This window comes from Phascolarctos cinereus, unplaced genomic scaffold (genome assembly GCF_003287225.1).
Source record: "Phascolarctos cinereus isolate Bilbo 61053 unplaced genomic scaffold, phaCin_HiC Scaffold_4;HRSCAF=312, whole genome shotgun sequence".
In the NCBI taxonomy this organism is placed as follows: domain Eukaryota; kingdom Metazoa; phylum Chordata; class Mammalia; order Diprotodontia; family Phascolarctidae; genus Phascolarctos; species Phascolarctos cinereus.
The window spans coordinates 374,974,974-374,987,909 of NW_027555847.1; the positions used below are offsets into that span (position 1 = coordinate 374,974,974).

Consider the following 12,936-nt stretch of genomic DNA (forward strand, 5'->3'; position numbering starts at 1 on the left):
GAATGGGGATTTCAATTCAATAAATATTTATTAGATAATAATTTTTAAAAAATAAATTTTTATTTATGTCACCTGTATTTTTACATCAAAATAGTTTTCTCTAGTATCTCTCCCTCTCCCTTCCCCCCCCAGAGAGCCATCCCACATAATAAATGGTATTTTTAAAAAAATTTAAAAAAAAAAAGAAAAAGTGGGGAAAAATCAATACAACCAATCAATTCATTGCAAAAGTTCTGAAAACATGTGCAATGTGCATCACCTGTGGACCTCCTGCCTCCAAAAGGGGATGGGCTGGAGTGTCCTTTCCTATCCACTGCAGAATGTTCTCTCAGCTGTTCCGTTTTCCATTTCTGTTTTTGAGAGCCAACTGCAGAGCCAGAGGACTTTAGGTTCAAGTTCCATCTCTGACACATTCTGACTGTGGCCCTCAGCAAGTCACTTAAAACTTTTAGTGAACCAGGCAATTCTCTCAGTTCACAAGTTGTACAGCAAGAGCAAGCAATGTGACCTGCGTTAGTAGAGGGAATTTTCCATCGAAGAGTTCCTTTAAAAAGTGAAATAACAAGAAGGTCCAAAAAAGGGGAGGGGGAAAGGTAAGCAAAGAGGAGAAATGAGAGCACCCTCAGGGCTGGCGGCAGTGCAGCCAAAGGCAGGAGGCAGGTAGGTAGCATGGGAGATGAGGCCAGTTTGTTCCATCCTTCCGGAGGGCCCCCCTTCTGGGAGGGGGAGGTAAGCAGAAACTGCCTGAAAGCAGAATGATGGACGGCCCGGGGAACTGTGCAGACAATGCATCAGGATGCATTCCCTGTTAGAAGCTGGAAGCTTCTCAGCCCCAAAGAGCATCTGTCATGCCAGGCCAAAGGGAGCTGGGAAGGATGGATGGGCCAAAATCCAATTACTACAGCAAGCACCGAGCAAATGGACAGCCTGTTTGATGAGAACCCACCTTGACAAGCAGCTAATTTGTTCTTCCCTGAAACCCTAAGCCCCCGCCAGCCCCTGTCGAGAGGAGAGAAGGAGGAGAGAGGGACAGGAAGGCCTGGAAGAGAAATGGCCAGTGGCAGCAGCTGTCAGGGTGGAGACAAACACTGGGTTTCAGTCTTGAAGATGATGCCTTAAAGGAAGCTGCCTAAGCTCAGACATTCTCTACCAGAGAGTAGACACAGGACCACTTCTCGAGAGAAAACACAGAAGTTCCCAGAGTCTAACTAGATCCTGAAGTTATCTGGTCCATCCCCTACTTTTTTTTTTTTTAGGCAGTTGGGGTTAAGTGACTTGCCCAGGGTCACACAGCTTGTAAGTGTGTCAAGTGTTTGGTCTGAGGCCGGATTTGAACTCAGGTCCTCCTGACTTCAGGGCCGGTGCTCTATCCACTGTGCCACCTAGCTGCCCCCCCATCCCCTACTTTTAAGCAGGACTACAAAAGAATAAATAGACTAATAATTTTGGAGAGCATGGACCTATGATGTAAATGAAACAGGCAACTCGAGTCTCCATCATTACACACCTGAAATTTCTCTGAAACAAGGAGTAAGACAAGTGACTTGTCTAGGGTCACAGCAGAATACTACGTCAGGACTTGGACCTGGGTATCCTGATCCCAAGGTCCATGGCTCTCAATTCACAATACCTAACTTGGAGTCAGGAGACCTGGATTAGAATCCCAGCTCTGCCATGACCGTGGGCATATTTACTCATCTGCAAAATGGAGATACTATATAATATTTGTATAGCCTTCTGAACAAGAAAAGGCTCCCTGAGTTAGTGCTTTACATGTTTAGACTTATTTTGGGCCCTTCACAACAACCCTAGGAGTTAGCATTATTAGCCCCATTTTACAGATAAGCAAAGTCTTGAAGAGTTTGAGTCTAAGGTCACTCAGAGAGTAAGTATCAGAGGTAGGGCCTGATGCCAGGGTTTTAGACACGAAGTTTGGTGTGCCTGCTCCACTATGGAACGTTGTCTAGAAAAGTGTTGCATGGCAAGAAATTCTAGGATGCAAGGAATAACTGAGACAAGAAGGCTGACCACCGGAAGGCTACAGCCTCTGAAGATGAGCTCATGGCAGAAGGGAGGGATTACCTGGTTTTGCTAATAGCTTAAATCCTGGCAGCCAGGTAGCAATCTGCTAGGAAGAGGACAGCATAGATTACCATCCTTTGATTATGTGTTTACTCTTTTATTAAGGGGATTTGTTCTGTGAAATTTGGATTCAGTCAAAGGACGGCACTTAAGGACCTAGAGGGCCACATGTGTCCTCGAGGCCATAGGTTCCTCACCCCCAATCTGGTCCGCAGGCAATGCTTCCTTAAAAAGACAAATCTGAATCTCTGAGTAGCTCTTAGGGCTCAGTCCACCAGTTCTGGTTGTTAAAGACCAGGTAGGTAGGTGACACAGTGGCCAGAGCATTGGGTCTGGAGTCTGGAAAACTAAATCCAAATCCCACTTCAGAACCTTACCAGCTGTGTGACTCTGGACAAGCTACTTAACCTCTACTTACCTCTGTTCTCTTAACTGTTAAATGGGGATAATAATAGCACTTACCTCGTAGGGTTGTAGGACCAAAGGAAATAATTGTAAAATGCCTAGAACAGTGCCTAGCACTCTGGTTGGTACTTAAATGCTTTTTCACTTTCCCCTGCCATTCCCTTAAAGAGATTAGAACAGGTCAGGCCTGGCTGGGCTCTGACACGTGGCTGGCACTGCTGGTACAGTAGCTCTTTAGGTGTCTTCTGTATAGGACACTTAAGAGTCAGAAAATATATCTATATAATCTCATTCAGGCTTCATAAAAGCCTTGTGAGATAGGTATTATAAGTATAATTCTCCTCATCTCATAGATGAGAAAACTTGGGTTGAAAGAGGTTAAGTCAACCAAACAATCAATCTCAGTATTCTTATATCTCACTCCCACCCCCCCCCACTCACTCAACACTTTGATCCAGTGATCCCAGCTGTTTCATAAACAAAACACTCCAGATTTTGGCTCTGGGCATTTTCTCTGGTTATTCCCCCATACCTGGAATGCAGTTCCTTCTCCACTCTTGACTACTGACCTCCCTGGCTTCTTGTAAGTCCCAACTAAACTCCCACCTTTTACAAGAAGCCTTTCCCAGCCTCTTAAATCTCCTGCCTTTCCTCTTAATTATTTCCTATTTATCCTGTGTATAGCTTACTTGGCATATATTTGTTTGCATGCTGTCTCTCTCATTAGATTGTAAGTTCCTTGAGGGTAGGGACTGTCTTTTGCTTGCTTCTTTTTGTATTTCCAGCACTTAGCACAGTAGGAACTTAGGAACACAGTAGATACTTAATAAATGTTGACTGATTGATTGCCTTCCCTCTGTTAATTATTTCCTATTTATCCTGTACTTAGCTTTTCTTTGTATATATTTCTTTGTTATCTCCTCCATTAGGCTGTAAGCTCCTTGAGGGCAGCAACTGTCTTTTACTTCTTGTATCACTAGTCTAGCACTGTGTCCGGAATATAGTATGTACTTAATAAATGTTGATTGACTGACATTATTATACCCATTTTACAAATGAAGAAACAACAGATTGAGAGAGGCTAAATTGACTTTCCCATAGTCATACATTTAGTTAAGTATCAGAGATGGGATTTCAATCCAGATCTTTCCTGACTGTAAGGCCACTTACCTTTCACAGTAGAATCAAAACCAGAATCAATAAATCTGAAGGACAGATACAGGAGTTCAATACCAAGGAAGATAACAAAGGCTCAAACTCAGGAAAAAAGCCCTGTCAATTTGCTGCTCTCAACATCTTGGAGTGTATTTGTATTCTCCAGTGCATGTAATCTACCTTGACCTTCAATTTCTGAATTTGCCCAGTCAGATTCTGTTGTGGCTGCCTTCCCTGGTCTCCATGACAACAGCTGTCTCTAAGTGGTAGCTGACAATTCCCATTTTAGTAGATAAGAGGTTCAGAGGGGTTAGTGACTTAGGCTGCTGTAACTAGTGTGAGACCCAGAATTTCAAAAAAACACTCAGAACACATATCTTTGTTTTGGAGGCAATCAGTTAAGTGACTTGCTCAGGGTCACACAGCTAATAAGTGTCTGAGGCCAGATTTGAACTCAGGAAGATGGGTCCTCCCGACTCCACGCCTGGCACTCTATACACCACACCACCTAGCTCTCCACGTTCATGTATGTGTATATATGTATGCACAAACATATTAAATGGGTGGGGGATGGGGGTAACAGGTAAACGCTAATGATTTTTGAGCAGTCAAGTAACATTGCCAATCAACCTAAAACACTATTCTGTATTTAAAGAATATTAATTTGGCATCTTTGTGGAGGGGAGATAGTAGAGGAGAGTTATGAATTTATTACAATAGTCCAAATAAGAGGTGTGGAGAACCTAAACTAGGAAAGTGGTCTTCTGAGTAAAGTAAAGGGAGTAGAATAGGGAGCTATGACCTTATCTGGAGGTAGTTGACAAGATTTGGTCACTGCTTGGATATGATGCATAAGGGAGTGAAAGAGATAAGGATGAATTCAAGAATGCAAACCTGGGTGCCTGGTAGAAGGGTGATATTCTAAGGGTTTTTGAAGAATGAGTGAGTTAAAGAGAAAAGATAATCAGTTCCATTTTAGACATACTGAATGTGAGATTCCTCTGGAACAACCAAGTGGAGGTGGCCAGAAGGCAGTTGGTGACACATGAATGAAGTTTAGGAGCAATTAGGGCTGAATATATAGATCTGTGAGTCACTTGAGTAAAAATGATAAAATGAATCCATCAGAGCTAAGGAGGTTACCAAGAGAGAAAGTAAAGACAGAAATGTGGGCCTGGGATAGTCTTAGAGGTAAACTCAATGGATGGGAGATAGATGATATCCAACAAAGGAGATTAAGAATGGGAGGTCAGACAGCAAGGAGCAGAACCCAGAGCATCACAGAGAAAAGGAAGGGGTTAGGGGTCCTGAAGAAGGGAGGAAAAAGGGTTCTAAACAGCCCCTCTAGGGACTGTGACTAAGTCAATTAGAGAAGAATAAGAGGACTGTTATACAACAATGAGGACTTAGCTGAGATGGCATAACATAAACCTGTAATGGCTGGATCATATGACTTTTTCAGGCTGTATTTAGAAGGTTAGATTTTTAAAAAGTGATTGTGACCCATGGTTATAATTTGGCAAAGGATAAGGGATAGGACAAGAGGGCAAAGGATTAAAGGGTAGAGTGCAGAATATAGATGAACTGGTCAACCATAAGGTCAAGACTTAGAAGGGAAGAAAGCAAGGTCAAAGCAGGAGTGACAGACTGGGAAAATACAAAAGATATGGAGAAACCAGAGATTGTGGTGAGAACGAAAAATGGATTTAGGTGGGATGAGACTGGGGTGGAAATCAGGAGATTGGAGGTTTGATCAGAAAGTTCTGGATCCTGGCAGTGGAACAGTTATGGGTGATGGTGAGCTCTAAGATGCATCCATCTCTGTGGGTACAGGTACTCCTTTGGTCTCCTGTCCTCTAATATACAGGCACTCCTGCTGTCTCTAAGTGCTATCTCTAAGTCTAAGGTGCAGTAAAGACAGAGTTCATGGGAAGAGGCTGAGGCTGAGTCAGTTGTCTGAAGAGGCATACATATGTATATTGAAGGATGTCCCCAAGGCTGAGTCCTGGGCTCTCTTCTCCTTCTATATAATTTCACTCGGTGATCTCATCAGCTCCCATGGTTTTAACTATCATCTCTATTCAGATACATTTGTTCAGCCCTAACTTCTCTTCTGACCTCCAATCTCGCATCTCCAATTGCTTTTTTAAACTGGATGTCTCATAGACACCTTAAACTCAACATACCCAAAACAGAATTAATTATCTTTCTCTCTACCCCACTCCCAAACTTCCCAATTACTGTTAAGGGTATCACCCAGGCTTCAAACATAAGTGTCCCTCTCCACCTTTCCCTCATTCTTATTCCTCTAATATTCAATCAGTTGCCAAGTCCTGCCTCATCTGCTTTCATGTCATCTCTAGAATACTCCCCCTTTTCTCCTCTGACACAGCCACCACCCTGGTGCACCAGACACCTGGACTACTGAAACAGCTTTATGGTTGGTCTCCTTGACCCACGTCTCTCCCCACTCCCATCCATCCATCACTCAGCTATCAACGAGATCTTCCTCAAGTACTAGTTTGACCATGTCACTTCCCTTATTCAATATATTCCAGTGGCTCCCCATTGCCCCCAGGACCAAATGTGGTAGATAAAGAGCTAGACAAAATAATAACAAAATTCATTTGGAGGAGCAAAATATCTAGAATCTCAAGGAAAATAATGAAAAGCAAATAGAAATGAAAGGAGGATTAGTACTTTCAGGTCTCAAATTTTATTATAAAGCAGTAATCATCTAAACCAGGGGTGAGGAACCTGTAGCCTCAAGGCTGCAGGTTCCCCATCCTTATCCAAACCCTTTTGTTAAAAACTAAAAACCTAAATTAATTGTGGAAAACTTCCTATTTGACCACAACTGCCTGAGAAAACTGGAAAGCAGTTTGGTGAAAATTCGATTTAGAGGAACATGTGACATCATATACAATGATAAGGTCAAATTGGACATATAACCTGAAGATAATGGGTCATACCATAAAAAATGATTAGAAAAACTCCGTATCAGGGACTTTTCACAGCTATGGTTGGAGGAAGAATTCTTAACCAGAAAAGGGACTAAAGCAATGACAAAAAATATAAGATGGATCATTTTGATTACATGAAACTGAAAAGCTTTTGCATGAATAAAATCATCTGCTGTTTCTAAACTACATACTCTATGAATTTAATTGCTGGGAAAAGCAGACATTCTAGAAATAACAGGAGGTCCAACAAGGCCAGGTGAATGAATGAATACCTGAGTGCTAAGGGAATGCTGGGAAGAAAGGCTGTTTTCCCTGGCTAGAGAAGCAATAATCAGAGAATTGAAAAACAAACAAAAACCACCACATTGCAAGGGCTGCAGCTTTGTGGTTCAGACTTTAAATACTCTATGAGTTCAGAAAAGGGCCCTATAACATGGGATCAAGGAACTAGGAAAATCTTCAGATGACCCCAGAATATGGAAGGCATTCCAACCAGAGACTGCAGCATGAGCAAAGACTTAAAGACTTGTTCTGGAGGGCTGGCTGAACTTGATAACTTCTAACGTCTCTAAACTCAAAATTCTATGACTGCTGGTGAGTTAATCTACTTAGTTTAGAACATTGCTCTGAGCTGAACTTGACCAGCCAGTGAGTCACTGTGAACTTGCCTAAAGAAAAGCTTGCATGCTCTCCACATCCAGAGAGAACCTATAACTCTGAGTACAGATTGAGGTAGACTTTTTGCACTTTCTTTATGATTCTTGTTTTTTTATTTTTTGCAACATGGCTAATGTGGAAATATTTTACATGACTTCACATGCATAACTGATACATTACTTGTCTTTTTAGTGGGTGGGAGGAAATGGCAGGAGGAAGTGAGAGAATTTGGAACTCAAAATTTATCCAAAAAGTGTAAAAATAAATAAAATATTTAAAAAAAGTTTGCTCCAGACCATAGTCCATTTGCTCCAAATATCATACTGCCTCACTCATGACCATCCTTCTCACTCTAACTTCCTTGCTTTCCATCTTTTGCTCTGAGAACAGTAATAAAATCAGTATTAGGGGTATAGACAGTTGACTCGCATTATGGCCCCATTCATCATTCCTGTGGCTCCCCTCACCATAATACCCTTCCCTGGCCATTGTTCCCCTATTTGCACTGTTTCCCCTTATTATATATAGTGTGATTTTCTTGAGAGCAGAGACTCTTGCTTTTGCTTTTATCTCCCTAAAGCCTAACATAGTACTACATACAGAGTGGGATGTGCTTTTTTTATTCATTTATTCATTTAAGTACCAGGTTGGGACATTAAGATTTAGTACTAAAGAGAAGAGAAAACCATTGTAGATCCTTGAGATGAAAAGTGACATGATTTCAACAGTATGTTAGGAGGTTTTAATATACAAAAATGAATAGGAAAGGGAAAGACAGAAGGAACAATGCAAAATTGGAGACTCTTCTAATAGTTTAGGAGTGAGAAGAGGAGAGGCTAGAATAGGCAGGTGCTAGTAGGTGTGGTAGGGGCAACTTGGTGGGCCTGGAGCCAGAAAGACCTGGGTTCAAATTCAGCCTCAGACACTCACTTAGATGTGTGACCCTGGGCAAGTAACTTAACATGTTTGCCTTAATCCACTAGAGAAGGAAATGGCAAACCACTCCAGTATCTTTGCTGAGAAAACTCCATGGACAGCACAGGCTTGCTATGGTCCATGGGGTCATGAAGATCTGGCATGATTGAATGACTGAACAACAGCAGTAGGGTTATAAGGGAAGAAATCTGAGAGATAATTCAAGGGTAGAATTAACAGGACTTGGCAGAAAGAAATAACTCTTATCATTTCTGCACTTCTCAAGCCACTGACAGGCTTGTCTCTGGATTGGCCACCAGAACTTAGATAACAGTCCTGTTTCTGCCAATAACTCACTGCATGATCTTGGACAAGTAGCTTCCCTTTTCAAGTTCAGAGTTCCTTCATCATAAAAGGAAGGATGGTGTACTAGATGGCCCCTGTGGTCCTTTCCACCTTTAACATTGTCTGCCATCTTATTATAACAATGACAGATGTGTGAATCTGTAGACTGAGTTCAAGTCAAGTCAGTAAGCATTTATTAAACACCTACTATATTCCAGGGATTGTATTAAGTGCTGGGGATTTTTTTAAAAAGAGAAAAAAAAGAGTCCTTGATTTCAAGAAACTCACAGTCTAATGGGAGAAACAACATACAACCATGTACAAACAAGATACATAGAAGAAACAGGAGAAAATATCAGAGGAAAGGCACTAAGATTAAGGAGAACTGGGAAAGGCTTCCTATAGAAGGTAGTAAGACTTTAGCTGAGATCTGAAGGAAGCCAAGGAAGCAAAGAAGGGGAGATGAGAAGGGGGAGAGTTCCATGCAGGGAGCACAGCCAAAGAAATGCCTGCATTCAGGAGATGGGATTAGAAAACCTTCTTCAAGATAGAGGGTATATCTATCCAAAGACCAATCTGTTGCTTCCATCAAAGGAAAAGAGGGACTCTGATTCCTTTTCCCATTTCATCTGAATTCAGCCCTTTAATTAAAGCCCTCCTCTGAAGCTCTTCTGCTCGCCCTTTACTTTCAGAGAAATTGGTGCCAAGCTCCCAGAGATTCTCAGAAACCCCAAAATCATTAGTCACAACAAAGAGCATATCCTGTGATGAGGAACTGAATTTAAGGTAATAACTCATTGTAAATGGGTTACTATAAGCAACTGTGACTATTTTAAAACATGTGCTGTGGAGGGCAGGCTTATTCCATCTCTGTGAAACGTGTTCATTCTCCATTCCCCGTATTTCTTCACAAGTTTATGACTTTCTTTTAATCACGCCTTTAAATCCGATGGTGCTTTTTTTGCTCCTCCTTTTTAAACACTGCATACACAATGCCTCAGGAATCTTAAGGCTCCAGTGAATCAGCAGTTTCCTAGAGGGAGGCAGACGAGACCAGCTTCTCAAGGATTCTTGTCACCCTCTCACTCTATGCCTCCAGGACAAGGCAATGCAGCAAGCAATAATTTCCAAGTGCCAAAGAGGGAACCCCACAAAGTCTTTCCCACTTATTTCTTGCTATGAGGTAATTCCATCCTATAAACCTTCTGTTCCCAAATAGCTACAAATCCTACCAAGTCATTCCTGAATTTTCACCTTCCAACCCCCACTCCTGTCCCCATCTCATCACTCTAAGACCAGGAAAAAGTTCATCACTGGCCTTCCATCCATGTGACTGGCCTTTGGAACTAAGAGGGGCAGACCTGGGGTAAAATGGCAACCAGGACTTACAGGTCACTCTTCTGGCTCACTGTTCTAGTAGATAGGGTTCAGGGTAAAAGTAATAAGGCAAAAAAAAAAAATAAAAGTAATAGGGCAGGAGAGTATGTTGTAATGGCAAAAAGTACTGTTTCTGAAATCAGAGGCACTGGGTTCAAACTGTGGCACAGCCACATATTACTTATGTGACATGAAGTAAGTCACCTAAGTTCTCTGGAAAAGAGCTTTGATCCTAGGATCAAAGAACCTGGGTTCAAATCCTATCTTTCATAGTACCTATGTGACCTCAGACGAGTTATATCCCCTTCTTGGGCCTCAGTTTCATCATCTATAAAATGAAAGACATCTAATGTCCCTTCTATCTCTAAGTTTGTGGTTCCTATGACTAGACGATTCCTGTGGTTTGTAAGGTTTCTTCCAAATATTTTAATACTCTGAAAGGGGGTAGGGCAAGGACCAAGGGTTAATCAATACATAGGAAATAGGAAAGCAGCAATGAGCCAGCAAATGTTTAACAACTGGATCTCCAGGGGAAAAAAAGTATGCATAGTAACATACTTATACATTTAACTGCATTATTAATATTTTCTCCATCACTTTCTTAAGTTCCAAATTTTTTTCTCTCTCCCCAAGAAGGCAAGTAATCTGATATAGGTTATACATGTACAATTATACTAAATATATTTCTACTGTAGTTATATTGTGAAAGAAAAACATCACTTTCTTAAGTCTAAGCAATCAACAAAACAGTAAATCAAGTCCTGATTTGTAACATTTGCCAATTTCTGAGGTTCTATCAGGGATGGGGAACCTGTGGCCTCGAGGCCACACGCGGCCCTCTAGGTCCTCAAGTAGCGACCCTTTGAATCCAAACTTCACAGAACACATCCCCTTAACAAAAGGATTTGCTCTGTAAAACCTAGACTCAGGCAAAAGGCCACATAAGGCTGCAGGTTCCCCAATCCTGGTAGGATACGGGTCCCTGCCTTCACAGAGCTTACATTTTCAGAAACGATGTGACTCTGGATTTAACAGTCTAACCACTATGCAACCCAGCTGCCTCAATGTCTGTATCACACATCTGACTTCAAGGAAGCTACAATCACAGATCTGGAGTCGGAAGGATCTTTAGAAGCCATCTAGTGCAAGCCACTACTCAATGTGTAAACCTCTCTCTTTTTTTTAATAGATATCTACTTGTTTTTTTTTCCTTTTTCGGTATTTAATATTTTATTTCCCCCAATTGCATGTAAAAACAATTTTAACATTCATTTTTTAAAATTTCAAGTTTCAAATTCTCTCCCGCCCTCCCCTCCCCACTCATTGAGAAGGAAAGCAATTTGATTTTGGTTATAAATGCGCACTCAATATGCATAATACTCTCACAGAGTCACTTTAAAAGCTTATTAACAGTATGAGACAATCAATGATGAGTAAGCAGAAAGGCCAACTGTATTAGACAAGGAAGTCAAAAGGTCCAGTTTTATTTCTAGTCCTGGACCTTCTGCAAACAAACTCCATGACATGGGTAAATCACCCACCCTTCTGGAGTCTCAGTTGCCTCATCTGTAAAATTTCCAAAGGCCCCTTCTGCCTCACGTTCTGTGAATGCTGGGAAGGAAGGAATGCGTGGGGAAGAGGGGTGGTCAGTGAAGCCTTCGCTGGTCTGGTGAGACGTCTCCCAAGAGAACCATCCTCAGCAGCTGGTCCACTCAGGAGTATGTAGAAACTACTAGACTCAGAGCAGATGCTAACCCAAGCAAAAGAGACTTCTTCTTACCTGTTGGGAGGGGCCTCTCCCTTGGGATGACGAACAACTGCCATCCAATTGGTCATTGCAATCCACAGGCCACTGTGAGGGGGAGAAAACGGGATCCAGGTCACACAACAGCCCTATCCACTCATAATATTCAGACTATCTATATCCATAAGATCACGTTTTGCCTTCACATCTTCATTTGGACATTACAACTAGAAACCCTTCCTCACCAGATGTTTCTTTCAAGGAAAAACAACTCGATCTTCTAAGTATGTGTCATCTATCTCCCACCAAGTGTTTAATTCCAGATTTCCTCATCATGGCCTCATTAATGGGCCACCTCCAAGCAGCATGTATTCAATGAACGAATAAACTACATTTGTGTCTCTGGCCTGATTTTATTGTTGTAGACAAGTCCTGGTGTGGAAACTCTTTCCACTGATGACTTGTCTACACAGTCATATGGAAGTTGCCTGAGGCAAATAAGATTTGGCCAGGGTCACATCGAACTGGCTCCCTACTAAGAAACCCATGCAGGATTTGGGGGCCCATGTAGAAAATCTCCCCCAACAAGAAGCAGCAGAGTGAAGACAGCATCCTTCGAAACAATCTAGGAGAGGTAGAAGAAAACTTGCTTTCTGTCTCAACAGGAATCCATTCCTTTCTGTCCAGCACCAAAGGTAAGAGAGGTTCTGGGATAGTCAGCATAAATTATAACATCAGAAAACCCTCACTAGGTAGGCAAATGGGTTTCTGAATTAACTGTATCCTTGCCAGTCTGAAAGATTTTGGCTCTTCACATCTAAAAGGGATGTGGAGAGAAGAGGTATCCTCTTGGATTATGCTGAATAGTGACCATTCTGTCATACAGATTTCTGATGCCCCATCATGGAATAGTGCCCCTGGATTCTCAAAGGCCATGCTGAAAAAAACACAGGCCCAGGGAGATCCTAGCAAGTTGGAAAGGTTTCAGGTACACATGAGTCAAGACAAGCCCAGCTTAGTTCAAAGAGGCTCATCATCAAAAGGTGAAGATTTTTTTCTGGCTCCAGCCATTTATGAAACCATCTGCTAAGGTGTAATTAGTAAAGGAAGGACCCTAGAGATGGAATTGTGCCTTTTCTGAGGCAATAAAATAAACGATCACTCCTGCTAATGTTGCTGACACCAACTCTCACTTCAAGCTTGCATATATGCATATACAATTCAGAAGAGACCTCAACCCCTGTCAACCAGCTTACAGAGGCATGGCATTGTTGGTCACGAGGGTGATGGACA

At 41.9% G+C, this 12,936-nt stretch overlaps 1 protein-coding gene across 7 annotated transcripts in view; it reads right to left on the minus strand.

Annotated features, from left to right (window-relative positions):
- The window catches only part of CTIF (cap binding complex dependent translation initiation factor), a 479,887-nt gene that overhangs the window by 333,643 nt on the left and 133,308 nt on the right, over positions 1-12,936 (minus strand). For all 7 annotated transcript variants that reach the window (XM_078153268.1, XM_078153267.1, XM_078153266.1 and 4 more), the window contains one exon: positions 11,680-11,751. In XM_078153268.1, coding sequence (XP_078009394.1) covers positions 11,680-11,751 — 72 coding nt within the window. The remainder of the gene's footprint in view (positions 1-11,679; positions 11,752-12,936) is intronic.